General features: G+C 39.9%; 1 protein-coding gene across 1 annotated transcript in view; it reads left to right on the forward strand.

The window, feature by feature from the left end:
- Positions 1–9,662: 9,662 nt before the first annotated feature.
- POU2AF2 (POU class 2 homeobox associating factor 2) overlaps positions 9,663–24,482 on the forward strand; it is a 46,606-nt gene continuing 31,786 nt past the window's right edge. Inside the window, 3 exon segments of the mRNA XM_060105244.1 lie at positions 9,663–9,797; positions 19,976–20,074; positions 20,888–21,000. Coding sequence (XP_059961227.1) covers positions 9,663–9,797; positions 19,976–20,074; positions 20,888–21,000 — 347 coding nt within the window.

The following is a 24,482-nucleotide window of genomic DNA, read 5'->3' on the forward strand; positions in this document are numbered from 1 at the left end:
TTGGGTTTCCCTGGTGGCGCAGTGGTTGAGAGTCCGCCTGCCGATGCAGGGGACACAGGTTCGTGCCCCAGTCCGGGAAGATCCCACATGCCACGGAGCAGCTAGGCCCATGAGCCATGGCTGCTGAGCCTGTACATCCAGAGCCTGTGCTCTGCAACAGGAGAGGCCACAACAGTGAGGCCCGCGTACCACACACACAAAAAAGTGCTGGCTTACATTTCTCAGAAGATACAGTCTCAGCCTTCTCAGGACTCAAGATCTAATGGGAAGACAAAGCAAGTAAACTAATAAATGTGTTCAGAGAAGAAAATCCAACACAATGGAGAGAGAGAAATTGTCTTAGATTCAGGGGCAACAGGAAAGTCCTCACAGAGGAAGTTGTATATGAGATGGAATTTGAAGGATAAATAAAATTTTAGTAGATAAAGAAGAGAATAAAACATTACCAGTGGAGAAAAGAGTATGAGCCAAGTTTGAAGATAATAAAATGCAGGAACTCTAGAAAGCAATGAGCATATGAGTATATAGCATATAAGCCGGGAGGAGATCAGAGCCTCATTGCAGAGGACCACACAAGGAAATCCTTTACTTGTGAGCCATGAGGTATCTTCCGGTATTTCGAGTTGGGCAGTGAATGTTCCGAGCGCTGAGCTGGTTGAGACAGGTGGAGTGAAGGGGGAGGTTGGAAATAGCGAAACTAATAGAAAACCACTGCCATAGTCAAGGAGGAGAAAGCACAGGCTGCAATCAAGTTATAAGTACAGTGAGGAGCCTGAAACGAAAACCACAGTGGAAGCAGGACTGACAGGATTTGACAATTGGTTGAATGTTGGGAGTGAAAAGGAAAAATAAAACATAACTCAGGGTTGTCAAGGTTTAGCTCATTAAACAATGGTGAGGCTGCTGAGGTATGGAAGTCAAAGCACAAAGGAGATTGGGTAAAGATGGTGGGGAGAAGCGTTCAGCTTCAAATATTACGTTTAAATTCCTAGAAGACCCAGAGAGAGGTTTCTAAAAGCAGGTCAAAATGTTAAGTCTGAAGCTGAGATGAGAGTTATTTCTAGTGTAGGATATGGATTTAAAGTAGTCAGTAGGGAAAGAGACCAGGAGGGTAAGAGAAGACAGGATGACCAACTTGGGCTTAAACAAGGGTGTTGGTGGGACTTTAGAAAACTCACACACAGTAACAGTACAGGGAAGAATCTTCAGGGAAAAAAAGGAAAACTTACCTGAAAAGCTGAAAAATCAGAAGGGCTCAGTGTTCTGGGAGGAAAAAGAAAGGATTCTCAGCAAGGGGCAACTATGTGAAAGACAAAGATGATGCAGATGGGCAAAAGCCATCGAATTTGATAATTAATGTTTAAGTCATAACTTTCAGGACAGTATCTTAGTAAACTAATAAGGATAAAAACAAATGTGTTAATCAGCAAGTTAGGAAAACAACACAGAATGTTAGGAAAGGAATAACATAATAAAGCAAAGGAAAATAGAAGTAAAGAATTGATAAAGCAGAAATTAATGAGCTAGAAAACAGAACTAATAAATAAATGCAAAAAGTGTACCTTAAAAGTGAATAAACTACCAGCTAACTTAGTTAAGGAAAAGGTAAAGCACCCAATATACATAAAAAGAAATAAGTGAGAAACACACATAAAGAAGAAATTAAAAGAATCATAATAGTCCACTTCATTCAACTCTACACAAATAAATCTGATAATCTACATTAAAAGGATATTTTTCCATGAATATATAATTTACTTAAAATATCCCCAGATGATACAATCATATATTTTAAAAACACAATACAACTAACTGTAAAACTACTGGAAACAATAAGAAATCTGATAACATAGAGAGGTGCTGAATTAATATGTAGAAATCAACAGCTTTCATATATACAGACAACGAGTTAGAGTAAAATGGAAGAAAAAACTCCATTTTCAATATCAAGAAAACAAATAAATTATCTAGAATAAACTTCATAAGAATTAGGTTAAACATGAAGAAAAATTAAACAATACAGAAAGATACCAAATAAGGTATTTTTTATTGAACAAATGAAAAATGTTAATTTGTAAATGTAACTAACATGAACCTAATCAATAAATATACCAGAAGGGTTTTGGTTTTCTACTTTTCTCTCTCTCTCTCTTTCTCTCTCTCTCTTGTTTTGGACTAGACAGGCTAATTATAAAGTTCATATGGAGAAAAACCAAATTAAAATAGCTTAAGAAAACTCTGGGAAAATAGGAGAAAATCTCCCTATCAAATCTTAAAACCTAAAGTCTCAATAATTCAAATGATGCTGGTTTGATACATAAATAGACTTATGGAACAGAATAGAAAGTCAAGAAATACACAAAAATGTACACAGGAATTTAGATTATGATAAAAGAGTCATCTCAAATCAGTATAGAAAAGATAATTTTTCAAATAATTGTTTTACCATATGGATTCCAATTGGATCCAAGATTTAAGTGTTTAAAAATAAATAATGAATTAAAATACTAAAGAAAAATGTGGGAGAATTCCTTTATAAACCTGTATTTTAAAAAGGCCTAAAAGACTAGGCCTCTAGAAGACTTAAAGAAAAGATTGATACATCTTGCTAAATAAAAATTAAAATCCTGTGCAAAAAAAAAAAACCTACAAAAACTAAAGCCATAGCAAAGTCAAAAGACAATGACAACCTGGGGGAAATTATTTGCAATTCATATCACAGAAAAAGATGATCTCAATTTATAAAATACTAGATTTTGATAAAATGAAAAACAATCAACCCAATATAAAAGTATACAGGTCACAGAAAAGGAAATAAATGTGTAAAAAAGATGCTCAATCTCACTCATAGTAAGGGAAATGTACATTAAAACTATGCTGAGAGGGACTTCCCTGGTGGCGCAATGGTTAAGAATCCTCCTGCCAATGCAGGGGACATGTGTTCGAACCCTGGTTGGGGAAGATCCCACATGCCACGGAGCAACTAAGCCCTTTCACCACAACTACTAAAGCCTGGTGCCTAGAGCCGGTGCTGTGCAGCAAAGAGAAGCCACCGCAATGAGAAGCCTGCATACTGCAACAAAGAGTAGCCCCTGCTCACCGCAAGAGAAAGCCGCGCGCACAGCAATGAAGACCCAACACAGCCAAAAAAAAAAAAAAAAAAAAAATAGTTGAGATAACATTTTATCACCTTAGATTGGCAAAGATCTATAAATTTGACAGCACAATGTATTAGTTTTCTATTGCTACTGTAACAAATTATACAAACTTAAAATCTTAAGCAACACAAATTAATTATCTTACAGTTTTATAGGTTAGAGTCCAACATGGGTCTCACCGGCTAACATCGAGGTGTCACGGGAGCTGCGTTCCTTTCTGGAGGCTCTAGGAGAGAATATGCGTCCTTGCTCTTTCCACCTTCCAGAGTTGCCCATATTCCTTGGCTGGTGGTCTTAGTCCAGCATCTGCAAAACAAGCAGCATTGCATCTCTTTGTGTCTTTCTTCCACTGACACATCTTCCTCTGACTCTTCTTCTGCCTCCCTCTTCTATTTTAAGGACATTTATGATTACATTAGGCCCACCTAGATAATCCAAAAAAATCTCCCTATCTTGAGGTCTGCTAATTAACAACCCTAATTCCTCTTTGCCATGTTACTTAACATAGTCACAGGTTCCAGGGATTAGGACTTGGACATGGGAGGAGGGGATTATCTTCCTACCTACTATAGACACTACCAATGAGGATGTAAGAAACAGGCACTCCCACAATTACTGACAGGAGGGAAATTGGTACAAAGGCTATGTAATATGACAATATGTCTCAAGATTTAAAATAAACTTCCAATATATACATATATCAAAACACTATGTTGTACACCTTAAAATTAGACAATGTAATATGTCAATTCTACTTCAATACAACTGGAAAAAAATTAATAAAAATTAAAATTTAAATAAATAAATAAATGCACATTACCTTTGATCCAGCCATTCCACTTTGAGAATCTATTCTATAGATATACTTACATACAGATGAAATGATGGATGTCCAAGATTATCTATTGTAGCAATGTTTGCAATAGGAGATTGGAAACAACTCAAATGTTTACTAATAGGAAACTGATTGAATGAATGGTGGTACAGGCATACAAAAGAGTACAATGTAGAAATTTAAAAGAATCTCCAAGACAATTAAGAAGCAAAAATTGGAAGGTGGAAGAATAGTGCATAGAGTGTGCTATCTTTTTGTAGAAGCTGAGAGCCAGATAAGAATTTATATTTGTATTTACTAGTAAATGCATATAGAATCCCTGGAAAAATATACAAGAAACTAACAATGCTGATTATCTGTAGGATAGAAGGGATGGGTAAATAGGAAACTTTTCATTATATACCAACACACACACATGCACAAGCACACATCTGCACACACATACATTTTCAAGACTCAGCTCAGAGGTCTCCTTCTCTAACCTTCCTGCCTTCTGAACACCTTCTCTGGGCCACTCATAGACATTTTGTGCCATTAGTAGGGCACTATGCTCTTCTTTGATTTACCTCAATTTGAATGGAATTCTTTGTTCCTCTAAGAAGAAAGAGGAGGAGGCAGAGAAGACAAGTAGAGGAAGAAGAGAGGAAATGGGGGTGAAAATGAGGAGGAAGTTGCTACTTTCTGAATCTTTAGGAGGAGGAGATTTTTCATCTTTAACACAAAGAAACATGCATTTTAAAATGGTTGAGAAACACTGACCTGCACTGTAAACACTTTGAGGGCAGGGATAATCATCTCCAAATAGCTCTTATCACACTGCAAGCTAATCATTCATTTCTTTGTCTTTCCCACTAAACCACAAGCCCCTTAAGGGAATGGATTTTATGGTTTCCTCAAACACAGGGTGATCCATTTGAAGGACTGAAGAGAATGGATTTGTACCCCTTACTAGAGGAAAATGTTAGCAGCTTGGGAAAATGAACACTCAGACATGCAAATCTTATAAGAGTTCTTCCTTATTTTATGGATTCCAAGACATTTATGTTTTCAGGTTTCATCATCTCTGAAATTGAGTAGCACCTCTCAATCCCTGCCATCTGAGCAACAGTTAGGACTAGTCATCCCTGCATGTGTCACTGCACTTGATCATAGATGTTCATGCTGCCACCCCAGTTGAAGTATATGTAAGGTGACCACAGAATTTGATCCTCCAAAATGAGACTCTTTTGAGATTGAAAGGGGACAGTAACCAGACAGGATGCTATGACAAGAGTAATTGGGGCCTGTCCCAGGCAAACATGGACAGAAGGTCACCCTAGTGACACATCTAGTTAGTACCATGTATGCTGGATATAAATGTCATTCAAAATGTCTTCAAACAGACTATACTGTGATAAGTATTGAAGTTTAAAATGTCATGTCCACAAAAGGCACAGAAACAGCAGTGGAATGTAAATTTGATATTAGTAAAACAAGTATTCATTTTTGGAGAAATGGCCACAATTCCAGGTTTTTCTTACAATGTAAAGCCCAGTGTCCATGAGACCCAAGTAAAGTAGATACTTAAAGTCCATAGAGGTGTATTACTTTTTTTTGGTAGAAAATATGAAAAAGTATCTGACTTGAAGCTGTTTGTCAGGGTGGTTTATCAAGTCCCCTCAGCTCCTCCCTGCAGTATGCTCGGGCCAAGCTTCAGGCACAGCTCTGGCCAGAAAGCAAGAATCCCCCTGCGGGCTTACATGCTCTTGTACCTCAAAAATGTGAAATAAAATCGCTATTTAAATAAAATCTAGGGACTTCCCTGGTGGTACAGTGGTTAAGACTCTGCCTGCCAATGCAGGAGACAAGGCTTCAAACCCTGGTCTGGGAAGATTCCACATGCCACGGAGCAACTAAGCCCATGTGCCACAACAACTAAGCCTGAGCTCTAGAGCCTGCAAGCCGCAACTACTGAAGCCCACGCGCTCTAGGGTCTGTGTGCCGCAACTACTGATCCCATGTGTCACAACTACTGAAGCCCAAGCACCTAGAGCCTGTGCCCCCGCAAGAGAAGCCACTGCAATGAGAAACCCGCACACCGCAACTAGAGAAAGCCCACGCACAGCAACAGAGACACAACGCAGCCAAAAAAGGTTTTTAAAATTTTAAAAATAAATAAATAAATAAAATCTACTGAGTCTCCCTCTTGACTTGTATAATCAAGATCTCCACTTCAACTGTCACATTCAGGAACCTCGGTATATAGGAACTTTATGATTGTAAAACTCTGGCATTTTTGCTAATCAGGATCCTGGTTGGGAACAGGGTTTATTTCCATCCTTTCATCACTGCTTCTTCCCCCTCAGACACCATGGTGGAGGGACTCAGAGTTGGCCTATTTCACCAAAGAAAAAGGTTTGAGAGTCGGGGGTGGGAGGGGCAGGCGTTCACCTTCAGCACCACCAGACCAGCTCACTCAGCATTTCCCCCAATATCTAAATTTCCCTCGCTAAAGGATTCTGGAAACAGGCTCAGGGAATTGACTGATTTCTGTAAATCTCAGCGTCCAAGACCCTCTTCAGCCCCTATGCACTGCTCAGCAAATAAACCCATCCACCTCCCTGCCCTAAAGAGATTTTTCAGCAATCTCACTGCTTCCTGGAGGATCGAGTGGGGTCGTAGAATGGCGTCACCTAAGAAATAAATAACTGCATCCTCAAAGTCTTCCTTAGGCCCTCTCATTCCTCCTCTCCCATGGTTAGGTGAACCTCCCCTGGAGCATGTCTGGCCGCAAAGCAGTCCCTAGGGTGGGGCTTCAAGACCCCTCAAGTCTGTAACTCCAATGTGCCTGCTCTACCAAGCAAACCACCAGAGCCAATTTAATCATTTTCAGGGGTGGTGATTCACTCTGACCTGGCAGGTCTAGGACTGCATTTTCTCCCATGCAAACTGAGGAATATAGGTCACTGATCTCCAATGTCCCTTCCAACAGACACAGACTATCATCCACATTTTATTTCCCAGCTGACTTTCCTTACGCCCAATGCCAGAGTATTTGCAAAACAGTCGTTTTCAGATTTGAAGGAAAAGCTTGTGGCCTGAAACTGGCTGCATGTAGAAGGATTGGATGATAAGCCGCCAGGTCACCACCGCAAACCCCAGGCAGGTCCCTCCAAATGACAACTTAGCTGGCTTAGAGTGGCTGTGTTAGCACCTCCCCTTCCCTCTCTGTGCCTCAGATCTTTTCTCCAGCCATCCTCACCCTCACATGGCAAACTCCTGTGGCCAAGCCCACTCTCTGCTCAGTCCTCATCAGGACCACCGTGCCCTACCACCCACAGTGAAGCGTGAAGCTGCGGGGCAGACCCAGAAACGAGTCTGTGCCTCAGAGCAGACACAGCCACCCACTCAGAGGTGCCTAAGCCACGCTAATCTTCATACCTGTCCAAGCATAGAGAGGAAAGTAACTTCGGTTTTCATGTGAGAATCCCACTGGGCCCACTGGGCACAGGTTTGTTCAAGCCCAAAAGAATAAAACAAGAACAAAACTGTTTCTCCTCTCTCTACTCACAACACTTCTGACACCAAATGCGTGGGTTTTCACACATCAAGCAGTTCTCCAACTTTCAGCAGATGCCGGCTGGGTGTCCTAGAATTTCACTCAGGTTTGACGCTAACTGCCTTGAGTTTAGTGCAGCCCTCACAGGGTAAGGGCTCAGCCTCAGAAGACTGCCCCCACTTCAGAGGTCAGTTACAAGTCCCAGGTTGTCACCTGTGCTTCTGACCAACAGGCAATAAATCAGGAGTACCCATGACCCCTCCTCAGGTTCAATAATTTGCTAGAATGGCTCATAGAACCCAGGGAAACAGTTTACCTACTATCATGCATTTATTATAAAGGATGCAGCTCAGGAACAAATGGAAGACATGCACAGGGCAAGGGGTGGGAAGCTTCCACACCTTCTCCCAGGTGCCGCCCTCCCAGACAGTGGCACCTCACCAACCCTTGGGCTCTCTGGACCCTGCTGTTTAGGGATTTTCATGGAGGCTCCATCATGTAAGCATGAAGAAACTCCAGCTCCTCTCCCCTCCCTGGAGGATGAGGAGTAGGGCTGAATGTTCCAAGCTTTTAGTCGTGGTTTGGTCTTTCTGGTGACCAGCACCCATTCTGAAGTTATCCCATCAAGTGTCACCTCCTTAAAACAACAGACTCGCCTATCAACCAGGAAATTCTAAGGGATTCAGGAATTCTGTGCCAGGAACCAGGGTCAAAGGCCAAATATTAGAAAAAAAAAGTTGCTCCTAGCACCCCTAACGCTCAGGAAATTACAAGGATTTTTAGAAGCTCTGTGTCGAGAATCAAGAGCAGAGCCTGAATATATATTTACTATGTCATAATGCCTGTTCTTTTCTCCATTTAAGAGGCAGCTCATGTTACTAGCACACTTCACCTCTGCCTCCCTGTAGAATCCTCTCCCTTTTGCTCCTGCCCCTGTAGTAAGGGTGTCCCTGGGCCCCTATGCACTGTGCAGTGAAGCCCAACCACCAGACGGCCTTTACTGCTCCCTTCAACGCCCCCTCATAAAGAGGCCTTGGAAATAGGAAAGGCTTGGAACAAAGGCAGGGTGGAAGAAACAGAGGGTGCCATGCTTCCCACCTTGGCAGGCCCGCTCTGGGCTTCCTCTCACCTGCCCCCTGCAACCTCACCTCCACTTGACTGCCTTACAGCAAGTTTGTCAGTGAAGCCCCTGCCAAGTCGTCAGGACCTACCCAACCTGTGCAGCAGGCCCTGGAAAGGATAGGGAAGCTGGTACAGAAATGTTGTGGTTGGGGGCATCTGACGGGTGTTCCCCAAAAAGATAAAGGAAGCAAATACTAGTGGTGCCTGTGTTATGTGGGTTTGTGTTTATCTTACATAAACTTACACTCGTTTTCCCCTACTCTTAACAGGCTGCTCCACACCATCATCAGACCTTACTTTGACCCAACAACCTGCCTGACTGTGCATGTGCCATGTTTCTGAACCCACCAGCAACTGAAGCAAACACAGGCAAAATCTGTCACCAACCCGCATCCTTCCAGCAACAACCACCCACTCACATCTGCCAAAGACTTGGTTCCTTGGGATAAGAAAACAGCCTTTCTGGGATTTCTTTTTAAATGTATTTAATTCTATGTAAACAATTCTGGAGTTCAACGCAAATGTAGCAAGTGTACTAGAGGGTATTTTTAAAGCCCAAGCCCATACCTATTTCTAATCAATTTCTCAGCTTCAACTCATTTCAGCTCTTCCCATGATGTCTAGTCTCTGAAATGCTTCTGCAGGGTACTAGACGTCTCAACATTAAACTTCTTCTAGAAAATCATCGTGTCTTTGAGTTTTGGATGCAGGATCAGCCTACAGGGAGATGGTTATAAACTCTTCAGTTTTGTGTCCAGTTTGTGGAAAGAGAAAGGTTATACTTGTGATAACTTTTCTCTACCATGAAAAATAATGGAATTCCCTCTGCTATGTTTTATCTCTTATTGCTGCTCATATCCAGAAACTGTCATCTCTGATAGATTCTGTAGCAGGGTTCAGCATGGCAGGCACTCACTGGGGACCTACTAGGTACACAGCACCATCAACACAGTTAACAGAGGAGGGAATACAGAGCAGAAGAGAGAGGCAGTCTGCATGGGGATGGAGGATGACTATGCAAGCCATTGACCAGAATGGAAAGCAGCATGAAATCACTGCCATTACAGAGACTCAAGCAAGAAGCACCATGAAATGGGCCATTGAACGCATCTTGGTGAGTATACAAGCAAACTGCCTGGAGAAGGTAATTTGGGCTGAATCTTGAAAATCACTGAGTTATCAGTTATAGCTAGAGCAGGGCCCTCAAACTTCAGTATTTAGTAAGAATCAAAATGGGGGGGGGTGAATCTTGTGTATTATGCAGATTATCTGGCATGACAGCCTGATATTCTGATTCAGTAAATCTAAGGTAGGCTGCATTTATTAAGTGTTGTAGGTAATTCTGAGGCAGGTGGTCAAGGACCACACTGTGCACTGGGACTGAGGCTGTGTGGAGGGAAGAAATAGTAAACAAGAGGAAAGGTAGGACGGGCCCAGATCATAGAAGACATCGAGTGCCAGGCTAAGGAAGTTGAGTTTTATTCCATCAGCAATGGGGGCTGTATCTGTGTTTGTAAATGGTTCCATTCTGCTTGAAAGCTTTATAATGTTCCAGCTCCTTTAAAACTACAGTGTTGAGAAAAATCTACATGCTTGGAGAATTTACTGTCACTTAAAATTTTTATATTTTATTTTATTGTAGAGCTACTGGTTCAAAGATTAAGCAAGAATGCACTCCTGCTTGAAAAAAAATGATGCAAATCACCAGCTCTAGGACCAGTGTGGTTATGCTCTTCCTCTTTCTTTGCTTAAAGGAGGAAAGAAAACAGGTATGAGAAACTGGGAAATTGAGACAAGTTTTGTCATTCTGGTTTTCTTTTAGAAATGTGGACATCACAAAAGGTATATTCTATCAGTAAGAGAAACACAGACACAAAGTTCTCAAATTAACTGTGCATTAGAACACTCTAGAAACTCATTTAAACTACCGATGTTCTTCCAGAGGAGAGTTCTCACACTGTTTGGTCTCAGAACACCTTTATTCTCTTATACATTATTGAGGACACCAAACAGCTGTTTTATAGGACTTATATCAACGTATATTTATCACATTGTAAATTAAAACTAATAGTATTTAAAATATTTATTATTCATTTAAAATAACAGTAATAATCCATAACATGTCAACATAAATAACTTTTCAAAAAAAATAGCTATGCTTTCCAAAACCAAACAAATTTATTGAAAAGGGTGGCACTGTTTTACAATTTTACAAATTGCCTGTCTGGCTTCAAAAAAAAAATAGCCAGATTCTCATATCTGCTTCTCCATTCAATCTGCTACAATATCACAGGTCATGTAGCCTCTAGAGAACTCCTCTGGACATTCATGAGAAAATGAAAGAGTAAATGGCAAATAACTTATTACTTTTATTATGAAATCAGTTTGAACTATGCAGATCTCCTGAACCATTCTCTGGGACCTATGAGGATCTCCAGAACACATTCTGAACAGAACACAACCGCTGTCATCTAGATTCCATTTGTCTGAAATGGGCATGTGATGCAAAGCTGGAGGACTACTAGCTGTTACCCATTTGAAGACCTGAAATACCATGTTATACAAATCCAGAACAACCTGGAAAGTGTCCAGGAACTAACTTTGTTCAAGACTAGGAGACAGGGACTTCCCTGGTGGTGCAGTGGTTAAGAATCCGCCTGCCGAGGAGCTTCAAGATGGCAGAAGAGTAAGACGTGAAGATCACCTTCCTCCCCACAAATACATCAGAAATACATCTACATGTGGAACAACTCCTACATAACACCTACTGAACGCTGGCAGAAGACCTCAGACCTCCCAAAAGGCAAGAAGCTCCCCCACGTACCCGGGTAGGGCAAAAGAAAAAAGAAAAAAACAGAGACAAAAGAATAGGGATGGGACCTGCACCAGTGGGAGGGAGCTGTGAAGGAGGAAAGGTTTCCACACACTAGGAGCCCCTTCGCAGGCAGAGACTGCGGGTGGCGGAAGGGGGAAGCTTCGGAGCCACGGAGGAGAGAACAGCCACAGGGGTGCGGAGGGCAAAGCGGAGATATTACCGCACAGAGGATCGGTGCCGACCAGCACTCACCAGCCCGAGAGGCTTGTCTGCTCACCCGCTGGGGCAGGCGGGGCTGGGAGCTGAGGCTCGGGCTTCGGTCGGATCCCAGGGAGAGGACTGGGGTTGGCGGCGTGAACACAGCCTGAAGGGGTTAGTGTGCCAAGGCTAGCCGGGAGGGAGTCCGGGAAAAAGTCTGGAGCTGCCGAATAGGCAAGAGACTTTTTCGGGCCTCTCTCTTTGTTTCCTGGTGCGCGAGGAGAGGGGATTCAGAGCACCGCTTAAACAAGCTCCAGGGACGGGCGCGAGCTGCGGCTAAGAACGCGGATCCCAGAGACGGGCATGAGACGCTAAGGCTGCTGCTGCTGCCACCAAGAAGCCTGTGTGCAAGCACAGGTCACTATCCACACCTCCCCTCCGGGGAGTCTGTGCAGCCCGCCACTGCCAGGGTCCCGTGATACAGGGACAACTTCCCCGGGAGAACGCACTGCGCACCTCAGGCTGGTGCAACATCACGCCGGCCTCGGCTGCTGCAGGCTCGCCCCGCACTCCATACCCCTCCCTCCCCCTGTCCTGAGTGAGCCAGAGCCCCTGAATGAGCTGCTCCTTTAACCCCATCCTGCCTGAGCGAAGAACAAACGTCCTCAGATGACCTACACGCAGAGGCGGGGCCAAATCCAAAGCTGAACCCCGGGAGCTGTGCGAACAAAGAAAAGAAAGGGAAATCTCTCCCAGCAGCCTCAGGAGCAGCGGATTAAATATACACAATCAACTTGATGTACACTGCATCTGTGGAATACCTGAATAGACAACGAATCCTCCTAAATTGAGGTGGTGGACTTTGGGAGCAACGATATATATATTTTTTCTTTTTCTCTTTTTTGTGAGTGTGTATGTGTATGCTTCTGTGTGTGATTTTGTCTGTATAGCTTTGCTTCTACCATTTGTCCCAGGGTTCTGTCTGTCTGTTTCTTTGTTGTTTTGTGGGGGGGTTTTTTTAGTATACTTTTTAGCACTTATTATCATTGGTGGATTTGTTTTTTGATTTGGTTGCTCTCTTCTTTGTTTCTTTCTTTCATTTTTTTAACTTGTTACATTTTACATTTTTTTTAATTTTCAATAATTATTTTTTATTTTAATAATTTTATTTTATTTTTTCTTTCTTTCTTTCTTTTTTTCTCCTGTTTATTCTGAGTGGTGTGGATGACAGGGGCTTGGTGCTCTGGCCGGGCATCAGGCCAGTGCCTCTGAGGTGGGAGATCTGAGTTCAGGACATTAGACAACCAGAGACCTCCCAGCTCCACATACTATCAAAGAGCGAAAACTCCCAGAGATCTCCATCTCAATGCAAAGACCCAGATCCACTCAACGACCAGCAAGCTACAGAGCTGGACACCCTATGCCAAACAACTAGCAAGACAGGAACACAACCCCACCCAATAGCAGAGAGGTTGCCTAAAATCATAATAAGGTCACAGACACCCCAAAACACACCACTAGACGTGGTCCTGCCCACCACAAAGACAAGATCCAGCCTCATCCACCAGAACACAGGCACTAGTCCCCTCCACCAGGAAGCCTGCACAACCCACTGAACCAACCTTAGCCAATGGGAGCAGACACCAAAAACAAGAGGAACTATGAATGAGCAGCCTGTGAAAAGCAGACCCCAAACACAGTAAGTTAAGCAAAATGAGATGACAGAGAAACACAGCAGATGAAGGAGCAAAGCAAAAACCCATCAGACCAAAACAATGAAGAGGAAGTAGGCAGTCTACCTGAAAAAGAATTCAGAATAATGATAGTAAAGATGATCCAAAATCTTGGAAATACAATGGAGAAAATACAATAAACGTTTAAAAAGGAACTAGAAGAACTAAAGAGCAAACAAACAATGATGAACAACACAATAAATGAAATTTAAAATTCTCTACAAGGGATCAATAGCAGAAAAACTGAGGCAGAAGAACGGACAATTGACCTGGAAGATAAAGTAGTGGAAATAACTACTGCAGGGCAGAGTAAAGAAAAAAGAATGAAAAGAATTGAGGACAGTCTCAGAGATGTCTGGGATGATATTAAATGCACCAACATTCAAATTATAGGGGCCCCAGAAGAAGAAGAGGAAAAGAAAGAGACTGAAAAAATGTTTGAAGAGATTATAGTTGAAAATTTCCCTAATATGGGAAAGGAAATAGTTAATCAAGTCCAGGAAGCACAGAGAGTCCCATACAGGATAAATCCAAGGAGAAACACACCAACACACATTAATCAAACTATCAAAAATTAAATACAAAAAAAGATATTAAAAGCAGCAAGGGAAAAACAACAAATAACATACAAGTGAATTCCCATAAGGTTAAGAGCTGAACTTTCAGCAGAAACTCTGTAAGCCAGAAGGGAGTGGCAGGACATATTTAAAGTGATGAAAGGGAAAAATCTACAACCAAGATTACTCTACCCAGCAATGATCTCATTCAGATTTGATGGAGAAATTAAAACTTTTACAGACAAGCAAAAGCTAAGAGAATTCAGCACCACTGAACCAGCTTTACAACAAATGCTAAATGAACTTCTCTAGGCAGGAAACACAAGAGAAAGAAAAGAACTACAATAACAAACCCAAAACAATTAAGAAAATCATAATAGGAAAATACATATTGATAACTACCTTAAATGAAAATGGATTAAATGCTCCAACCAAAAGACATAGACAGACTGAGGGATACAAAAACAAGACCTATATATATGCTGTCTACAAGAGACCCACTTCAGACCTAGGGACACATACAGACTGAAAGTGAGGGGATGTAAAAGATATTCCATACAAATACAAATCAAAAGAAAGCTGGAGTAGCAATTCCCACATCAGACAAAATACACTTTAAAATAAAGACTATTACAAGAGACAAAGAAGGACACTACATAATGATCAAGGGATCAATCCAAGAAGAAGATATAACAATTGTAAATATTTATGCATGCAATATAGGAGCACCTCAATATATAAGGCAAATGCTAACAGCTATAAAAGAGGAAATTGACAGTAGCACAATCATAGTAGGGGACTTTAACACCCACTTTCACCAATGGACAGGTCATCCAAAATAAAAATAAATAAGGAAACACAAGCTTTAAATGATACATAAAACAAGATGGACTTAATTGATATTTACAGGACATTCCATCTAAAAAAAAAGAATATACTTTCTTCTCAAGTGCTCATGGAACACTCTCCAGGATAGATCATATCTTGGGTGACAAATTGAGACTTGGTAAATTTAAGAAAATTGAAATCGTGTCAAGTATCTTTTCCAACAACAATGCTATGAGACTAGATACCAATTACAGGAAAAAATGTGTAAGAAATACAAACACATGGAGGCTAAACAATACACTACTAACTAACCAAGAGATCACTGAAGAAATCAAAGAGGAAATCAAAAAATACCTAGAAACAAATGACAATGAAAACACGACCACCCAAAACCTATGGGACGCAGCAAAAGCAGTTCTAAGAGGGAAGTTTATAGCAACACAATCCTACCTTCAGAAACAGTAAACAACTCAAATAAACAACCTAACCTTACACCTAAAGCAATTAGAGAAAGAAGAAGAAAAAAAAAACCCAAAGATAGAAGAGGAAAAAAATCATAAATATCAGATCAGAAATAAATGAAAAATAAATGAAGGAAACGATAGCAAAGATCAAGAACACTAAAGGCTGGTTCTTTGAGAAGATAAAGAAAATTGATAAAACATTAGCCAGACTCATCAAGAAACAAAGGGAGAATACTCAACTCACTGGAATTTGAAATGAAAAAGGAGAAGTAACAACTGACACTGCAGAAATACAAAGGATCATGAGAGATTGCTACAAGCAAATATATGCCAATAAAATGGACAACCTGGAAGAAATGGACAAATTCTTAGAAATGCACAACCTTCCCAGACTGAACCAGGAAGAAATAGAAAATATAAACAGACCAAACTCAAGCACTGAAATTGAAACCGTGTTCAAAAATCTTCCAACAAACAAAAGCCCAGGACCAGATGGCTTCACAGGCGAATTCTATCAAACATTTAGAAAAGAGTTAACACCTACCCTTCTCAAACTCTTCCAAAATATGGCAGAGTGAGGAACACTCCCAAACTCATTCTACGAGGCCACTATCACCCTGATACCAAAACCAGACAAAGATGTCACAAAGAAATAAAACTACAGACCAATATCACTGATGAACATAGATGCAAAAATCCTCAACAAAATACTAGCAAACAGAATCCAACAGCACATTGAAAGGATCATACATCATAATCACATGCGGTTTATCCCACAGATGCAAGGATTCTTCAGTACACGCAAATCAATCAATAAAATGCACCATATTAACAAATTGAAAAATAAAAACATATGATCATCTCAATAGATGCAGAAAAAGCTTCTGACAAAATTCAACACCCATTTATGATAAAAATCCTGCAGAAAGTAGGCATAGAGGGAACTTACCTCAACATAATAAAGGTCATATATGACAAACACTCAGCCAACATTGTCCTCAATGGTGAAAATCTGAAACCATTTCCACTAAGATCAGGAACAAGACAAGGTTGCCCACTCTCATCACTATTATTCAACATTGTTTTGGAAGTTTTCACCACAGCAATCAGAGAAGAAAAAGAAATAAAAGGAATCCAAATCATAAAAGAAGAAGTAAAGCTGTCACTGTTTGCATATGACATGATACTATACATAGAGAATCCTAAGGATGCTACCAGAAAACTACTACAGTTAATCAATGAATTTGGTAAAGTAGAAGGACACAAAATTAATGCACAGAAATCTCTTGCATTCCTGTGCACTAATGATGAAAAATCTGAAAGAGAAATTAAGGAAAAACTCCCATTTACCATTGCAACAAAAAGAATAAAATACCTAGGATTAAATCTATCTAAGGAGAGAAAAAGACCTGCATGCAGAAAACTATAAGACACTGATGAAAGAAATTAAAGATGATACCAACACATGGAGAGTTATACCATGTTCTTTGATTGGAAGAAGCAACATTGTGAAAATGACTCTACTACCCAAATCAATCTACAGATTCAATGCAATTCCTATCACACTACCAAGGGCATTTTTCACAGAACTGGAATCAAAAATTTCACAATTTTTAGGGAAACACAAAAGACCCCGAATAGCCAAAGCAATCTGGAGAAAGAAAAACATAGCTGGAGGAATCAGGTGCTCTGACTTCAAACTATACTACAAAGCTACAGTAATCAATACAGTATGGTACTGACACAAAAACAGATATATTGATCAATGGAACAGGATAGAAAGCCCAGAGATAAACCCACACACATATGGTCACCTTATTTTTGATAAAGGAGGCAAGAATATACAATGGAGAAAAGACAGCCCCTTCAATAAGTGGTGCTGAGAAAACTGGACAGCTACATGTAAAAGAATGACATTAGAACACTCCCTAACACCTTACACAAAAATAAATTCAAAATGGATTAAAGACCTAAATGTAAGGCCAGACCCTATCAAACTCTTAGAGGAAAACATAGGCAGAACACTCTATGACATATATCACAGCAAGATCCTTTTTGACCCATGTCCTAGAGAAATGGAAATAAAAATGAAAATAAACAAATGGGACCTCATGAAACTTAAGAGTTTTTGCACAGCAAAGGAAACCATAAAGACGAAAGACCACCCTCACATGGGAGAAAATATTTGCTAATGAAGCAACTGACAAAGGATTAATTTTCAAAATTTACAAGCAGCTCATGCAGCCCAATATCAAAATAACAAACAACCCAATCCAAAAATGGGCAGAAGACCTAAGTAGATGTTTCTCCAAAGAAGACATACATATTGCCAACAAACACATGAAAGAATACTCAACATCATTAATCATTAGAGAAATGCAAATCAAAACTACAATGTTATCACCACACACCAGTCAGAATGGCCACCATCAAAAAATCTACAAACAGTAAATGCTGGAGAGGGTGTGAAGAAAAGGGAACCCTCTTGCTCTGTTGGTGGGAATGTAAACTGATACAGCCACTATGGAGAACAGTATGGAGGTTCCTTAAAAATCTAAAAATAGAACTACCATATGACCCAGCAATCCCACTACTGGGCATATACCCGGAGAAAACCATAATTCAAAATGAGACATGTAGGCTTCCCTGGTGGCACAGTGGTTGAGAGTCCACCTACCGATGCAGGGGACATGGGTCCATGCCCCAGTCTGGGAAGATCCCACATGCCGTGGAGTGGCTAGGCCCGTAAGTCATGGCTGCTGACCCTGCGCGTCCAGAGCCTGTGCTCTGCAACAGGAGAGGCCACAACAGTGAGAGGCCCGTGTACTGCAAAAAAAAAAAAAAAAAAGAGTCATGTACCACAATGTTCATTGCAGCTCTATTTACAATAGCCAGGACATGGAAGCAACCTAAGTGTCCATTGACAGATGAATCGATAAAGAAGATGTGGCACATATATACAATGGAATATTACTCGGCCATAAAAAGAAACAAAACTGAGTTATTCGTAGTGAGGTGTATGGACCTAGAGTCTGTCATGCAGAGTGAAATAAGTCAGAAAGAGAAAAACACATACCGTATGTTAACACGTATACATGGAATCTAAGGGGGAAAATGGTCATGAAGAACATAGGGGCAGGACAGGAATAAAGACTCAGACCTACTAGAGAATAGACTTGAGGACACGGGGAGGGTGAAGGGTAAGCTGGGACAAAGTGAGAGTGGCATGGACATATATACACTACCAAATGTAAAACCGATAGCTAGTGGGAAGCAGCCGCATAGCACAGGGAGATCAGCTCGGTGCTTTGTGACCACCTAGAGGGCTGGGATAGGGAAGTTGGGAGGGAGGGAGATGCAAGAGGGAAGGGATATGGGGAGATATGTATATGTATAGCTGATTCACTTTGTTATGAAGCAGAAACTAACACACCATTGTGAAGCAATTATACTCCAATAAAGATGTTTAAAAAAAATCTTACTAACAGAAAAAAAAAGGGGTGGGAATAAAATCAGTATTTTGTAATATACGTAAATGGAGTATAACCTTTAAAAATTGTATATATATTTAAAAAAAGAATCTGCCTGCCAATGTGGGGAACTGGGGTTCAATCCCTGGTCCAGGAAGATCCCATGTGCCGCGGAGCACCTAAGTCCGTGCACCACAACTACAGAAGCCCACGCGCCTAGAGCCCGTGCTCCTCAACAAGAGAAGCCACCGCAATGAGAAGCCCGTGCACGGCAAGGAAGAGTAGTCCCCACTTGAAGCAACTAGAGGATTCTCACGCACAGCATCGAAGACTCAACACAACCAAAAATAAATAAATAATTTAAAAGACTGGGAGCACACCATTGTAAAGCAATTATACTCCAATAAAGATGTTAAAAAAAAAAGACTGGGAGACAAAACCAAAATTAGGTTAAGCAGCAATAGTGGGTTAAGATAAATGATGGAAATATTTAAAAGTAACTCAAATTTCGTTTCTTTAAATTATGATCTAAAGGAGTTCACACTGATTGTGCATCAAAAAAAACCCTTTTTTAAAAAAATCAGAAAGTTTGTTTTAAAATATAGCTATCTGGGCCTCTACTTCAAAAGATTCTGAATTAGAATTGGCAGGGCGCTGAGCAAAGTTATTTTTAACAAGCTCCACTGGTGATTTTGATGTACTGCCAGGTATAGGAACCTCTGCTGTAGATCATATATTGATGTTTATATATAATAAAAAGGATATCCTACTGTATTAAAGTGACATTCATTTTGATTTTTATCCCTAAATAAAAAACCTTTCTGAATTCTATCGTTATCTAAAAGACAGCCTAGCTTTTAAAAATCGTGTACTCATAATTACGGGATTAACAGCATAGTACCTATATTTCCTACTGGGAAATATGGCTTTTTCATACGTGCTATTTTTTTTAAAACTTAACTCTATATTAAAAGGATAGAAAATGCCACTGCTATTCATAAAGCAAATAATGGATTCCTTGCTTCCATAATAAACGTTCAAGAGAGTTTGTTCCCAATGGAAACTCATTGTTACTGTCTAAAAATCCTCTTGAGGAGGAAAAAAGTACCTTCATATATAATCTACATTGAGGATGCAAATTGTAGAGAAACAGACACAAAAGTATTTGCATTTAATCAAATCTAAAGCAAGTCATTTCAGAAGCATCACTACCGTGTACAGAAGCCTTTCCCATCAGCATCAGGCTGACCTTTCCAGGAGACCAGGCTCCCTTATCAAGCAAAATACACCATTCACCAGAAATCCTACATTGCCATTAAGAAGGAAATTCACCAGAACCATCCAGAATGGAACGTGGTGAGTCAATATCAATTATTTAAAACTTTTTTAAAACTTTAATAATCCTAATGTTTATTTTTAACATCACAAATGCATAACATAAAGCAAAGGACAAGAAGAAATATCCCTAACTCCAGCTAGAACATATACAGTAAAAGTATAAAAGCACAGACCAGAGACCAACAACTTTGAACTCTTGATAACATTTCCATAATTCTGTTGCATTTAATTATTAATTGTTGCATTTATTTTGCTGTTTCAAGTTCATGGAGGTATGGTTTCTGAAAGATCAATTCTATTGAACATTATTTTTATAAAATGAGAACTTGGATATTAAAGCATTTTTTCCAGTGAAGCTAAATTTTATATTAAAGGTAACAACTTCTAGTAAGCCCTCAATTATAAAGAAAGTGCAGGAGAAGAATCCACATTTATATAGAACTTGAAATATCTTTTATTCATGCATCTTGCTTTTGAGATTAAGGATGAAGGACTTTCCACATACACACAGTAAGGAAGGGCTGTTGTTTCACGAATTCAAACTATATATAGATCTTTCTCAGTGTGTTCACTCTGAGGATACAAATGTTAGTGTCAACATAGAGTAAACCCCTTTCAGGAACAAATTTTAGATTAAAAAGTTAGCATTTTACTTTGTTATAAAGCAGAAACTAATTTAAAAAAAGAAAAAAGAAAAAAAAATAAAGTCTATTTTATCTGAAAAAAGAAGTTAGCATTTTAAGTGTTAATAAGTGATGATAGAAGAAATATTCTTTAAACACTTGGTAAAGTAGCTTGAAAGAAAAATTAATATTTTTTAAAACACCACAGCTCCTCAAAGATAAAAAGAGCCATAAGAGCATCTATCTTCTGCAGTATGGAACAAGTTATGACAGAAGTGCTAAGTTTTTGGATCCAGCTCTGAGGCTTAAAAAGTGGAAGAGGTGGGTGGCTATTGGGAGGGGTTTGTGGATGCCTATGATATGGGCAAACCAAACTGCTAGAAACTCCTCACATGTTAACTAATTTAGCCCCCCTTCTTTAAAAGTTTCCATCTTTATTTCCAGTGTAAAATTTCCTAAGTAGTATATATTAATTAATATATTGAATATTTCAAGATTAATTGCTGAACTTGTCTTTCCTTGTATTCTCCTAGAGGCTTTGCATAATAAAACTAGTAATATCATCTCCCCAGATCAAAAGTGGAACCACAAATGCTAGATCAAGCACTATATTCCTACGTAAGGATCTGTCTCCTCTTAGGGAGAGGGTTCTCAGCCTCAGCAAGACAGGCTGAGCTGGGTTGGTGGGGTAAGGAGAGGGGTACCTACAGCCTCAAGACTGTCACCTGAGCCAGATGGTGGGCCAAAACACTGTATTGTCACTGGCCTGTCCAGAACCTCATTCTTGGCACTTCCCTGACGGGCAGAGAAATGGAACAAATGTGGATGCTGTTCACCAATAATCCAGGATGTTTATTCTGCTCTTTCTTAAGTGAGAGTGTGCCTGTATTTCATATCATGAGGGACCACAATTCAGAGAGACGTCATCTATTATCTTAATTTTACCATTGTCTAATGACGTAACTCAAAATATGAATTGTTTTCTAAAGTTATGGGATTTTTTTTGTTTTACTCTTTTTTTTGTTTGTTTTGAACTGTCTCTTTATTCCCTTACCTTATGTAACAAGCACCTGCTCAGAGACTCTAAAGAACTTAAAAGCAAGAAAATGTATTACAGAAACTGTCATCAAAAGTAGTAAAATAAGGTGCTTCAAATGTCATAAATATATTTGATATTTCATAACTAAAAACAGTTGAGGAATCGCTTACATTTTAAATAGCCAATTTCAGAATGTATGAGTTTGATTTGATGGAGAAAAGATGTAATTTTCAGAAACAACATTAAAGCAACAGCATCATTAAATCTACTGTGGGCCAAATTCTTCTTCAAAGTGAACAGGAATGTGGAGAGGGCATGACTGAGACAGTTTGTTGCGTGTGCACAGTCACGATACTACAGCATGAATTTTTTTCCCAAATTCGAAAGGATAAATGGATTCTTATTAATAAATTTGCTTGTGCTTTCTCTCTGGAAACACATGTCTTTGTTTTCTCAACAACTTATCTAAATGCAAGTTTGTATCTAGAATATTTGAATAAAACCTCTTAAGCATTTTCCTCGTTTATGCAGATGTGGATTCTTTAAATACACACAGTGCACAAGGGGAAATATATTTGGAAGTAGGAATACTAACAACATTTTTAAACTCTAAATATCACTCCTCTTTAAAAAAGGAGTATAAGGTAGGTTAAGGAACTTCCAGAATTCCCAAAAATAGGAAGAATAATCCAGGTAATAGTTTAAAGAATTTTTACTAGGTTCCATCTCTTAGTTAAAATGTATTTTAATCGACCTTAGATACTGTGTAAAATGCATTTGCTTTTTTGTATCTACTCCAGAACTCGGTTTATCTCCATTGTCCCTGTTTTCTTACCACCCATGCTGAAGCCCCAGAGAAAGGGTTTCTTCCCCACCTCTTATGAAACTGCTCTCTCCCACATTCTAAAGATCTCTAGTTTTCCAAACCCTATGGTATTTCTATGTCTTCATTTTCCTCAAATTCTCTAAGGCACTTTCTTTACCCCACAAGTATTTACTGAGCACCTACTAGCTGCCAGATACTTGACACCACCTCTTTCTCCATGCCTCATGTCTACAAGGTCTTTCTCCCTTCACCATTCTTCCTCTTTCTCTACACTCCCTCTTTCCTTCATTTCCCTATTGTTACCACTCTGCTGTGTCACATACCTACATCTCTGCCCCCTCCTCCCCACTTCTGCCCTGACCTTCCCTGGCCCCTTACTTTCCCTGGGCATCAGAACTATAGCCTTTTCCCAGGGCTTCTACTCCTTTCTGCTACAAAGTCTTCCTTGGAGAACTTTATTTCCATAGCTCTAGTTATCATAGTTTTATAGATTTTTCTTAGACGTACAGTTCTAACGCCAGTCAAAGTTCTCGTCTATCTATAGGATGATTTCACTTGATTAAGCCACCACAACCTCAAAGTCAGCATATTCAAAACTGAACTCTTCTTTCCACATCAAAACCAACCCTCTTCTCTGCCTCCTTGGTTTCTCTTCTTAATCATGGTAGTCTTTTTTATTGTGTGTGTGCATGTGTGTGTGTTTGTGTTCTTTTGAAAGAGACCTTTAAGATTCCTTAAATCTGCCCTTCCCTTGTCATTTCCAATGTTTCCGGTTAGCTTCTCACTGTTTTATCATTTTCCATCCTCTCTGCTTCCTCATCCTCAACCCATCCTAAGATGTGCCCTCAGATTAATCTTCCAAAAAAAATTCTAAATCTTCTTAAATACGATAAAGTCATAACATAGCCCTGGTCAAAAAGATTAGTGGTTTCCATCACCTACAACATAAAGTATAAATTTTTACAGCCTGGTTTTCAAGAACTTCAACATTTCCATTATTCTCAACTAAAAAAAAAAAAGGATATTTCCAGCAAATATTTACTGAAGGCCTACTAAGTGTCAGGCACTGTTCTGGGCATTGGCACTTAAGATGTTTCAGTGAGTAAAAACAAGCAAAGATCCCTACCCTCATGGAACTTACATTCTAGCAAGGAAGAAACAGACAATAAACAATAAACTTAATAAATAAGGAAATTATATAGGACATTATAACATGACAAGTACTACATAGAAAGAAAAAGTAGAATAGGGTAAAGGGGAATAGAGATGTTTTATGGGAAGGTGTAACTTTAAATATGTTCTCATTGAGAAAATGACTTTTGAGCCAAATTTTGAAGGAGACAAGGGCATTTAGTCATGTGGATAACTGGAGGAAGAATATTCCAGATAGAGTGGACAGCCAATGCAAAGTCCTAAGGCAGAAGTGGTGTGGTTGATGCATTTCAGAAACTGGCTGGAGTACAATAGAGATGAGATCAGAGGTGTCATGGAACAAGGTTATGTAGAACCATTGTAAGGACCTTGGCTTTTACCCTGAGTTAAACGGGGAGCCATTGTATGGTTTTGAGAAGAGGAGTGAGGCAATTGGACTTTCTTTTTGAAAGAATCACTTTGGCTGCTGTGTTGAGATACACTGGGGATGGGGTAAGAGTGGAAGCAAAGAGATCAGTTGAAAGGCTACTGCAGTATCTACATGAGAGATGACAGTCCAGTTTACCTGGATATCAGCAGTGGAGCTGGAGAAAAGTCAGCAGATTCTGGCTCTGTTTTATAGGTGGCACCATCAGGAGCTCCTAAAGGATGGGTTGTGAAGTATGAGAGAAAAGAGAGGAACTAAGAATGACTTTATAGCTTTGGGACTGGGCAACCAGAAGGATGGAGTTGCCATCGACTAATAGGAAGGTTTCAGAAAAGCAAATATAGAGGGAAGGACAGAGT

Source organism: Mesoplodon densirostris, chromosome 7 (assembly GCF_025265405.1).
Source record: "Mesoplodon densirostris isolate mMesDen1 chromosome 7, mMesDen1 primary haplotype, whole genome shotgun sequence".
Taxonomy (NCBI): domain Eukaryota; kingdom Metazoa; phylum Chordata; class Mammalia; order Artiodactyla; family Ziphiidae; genus Mesoplodon; species Mesoplodon densirostris.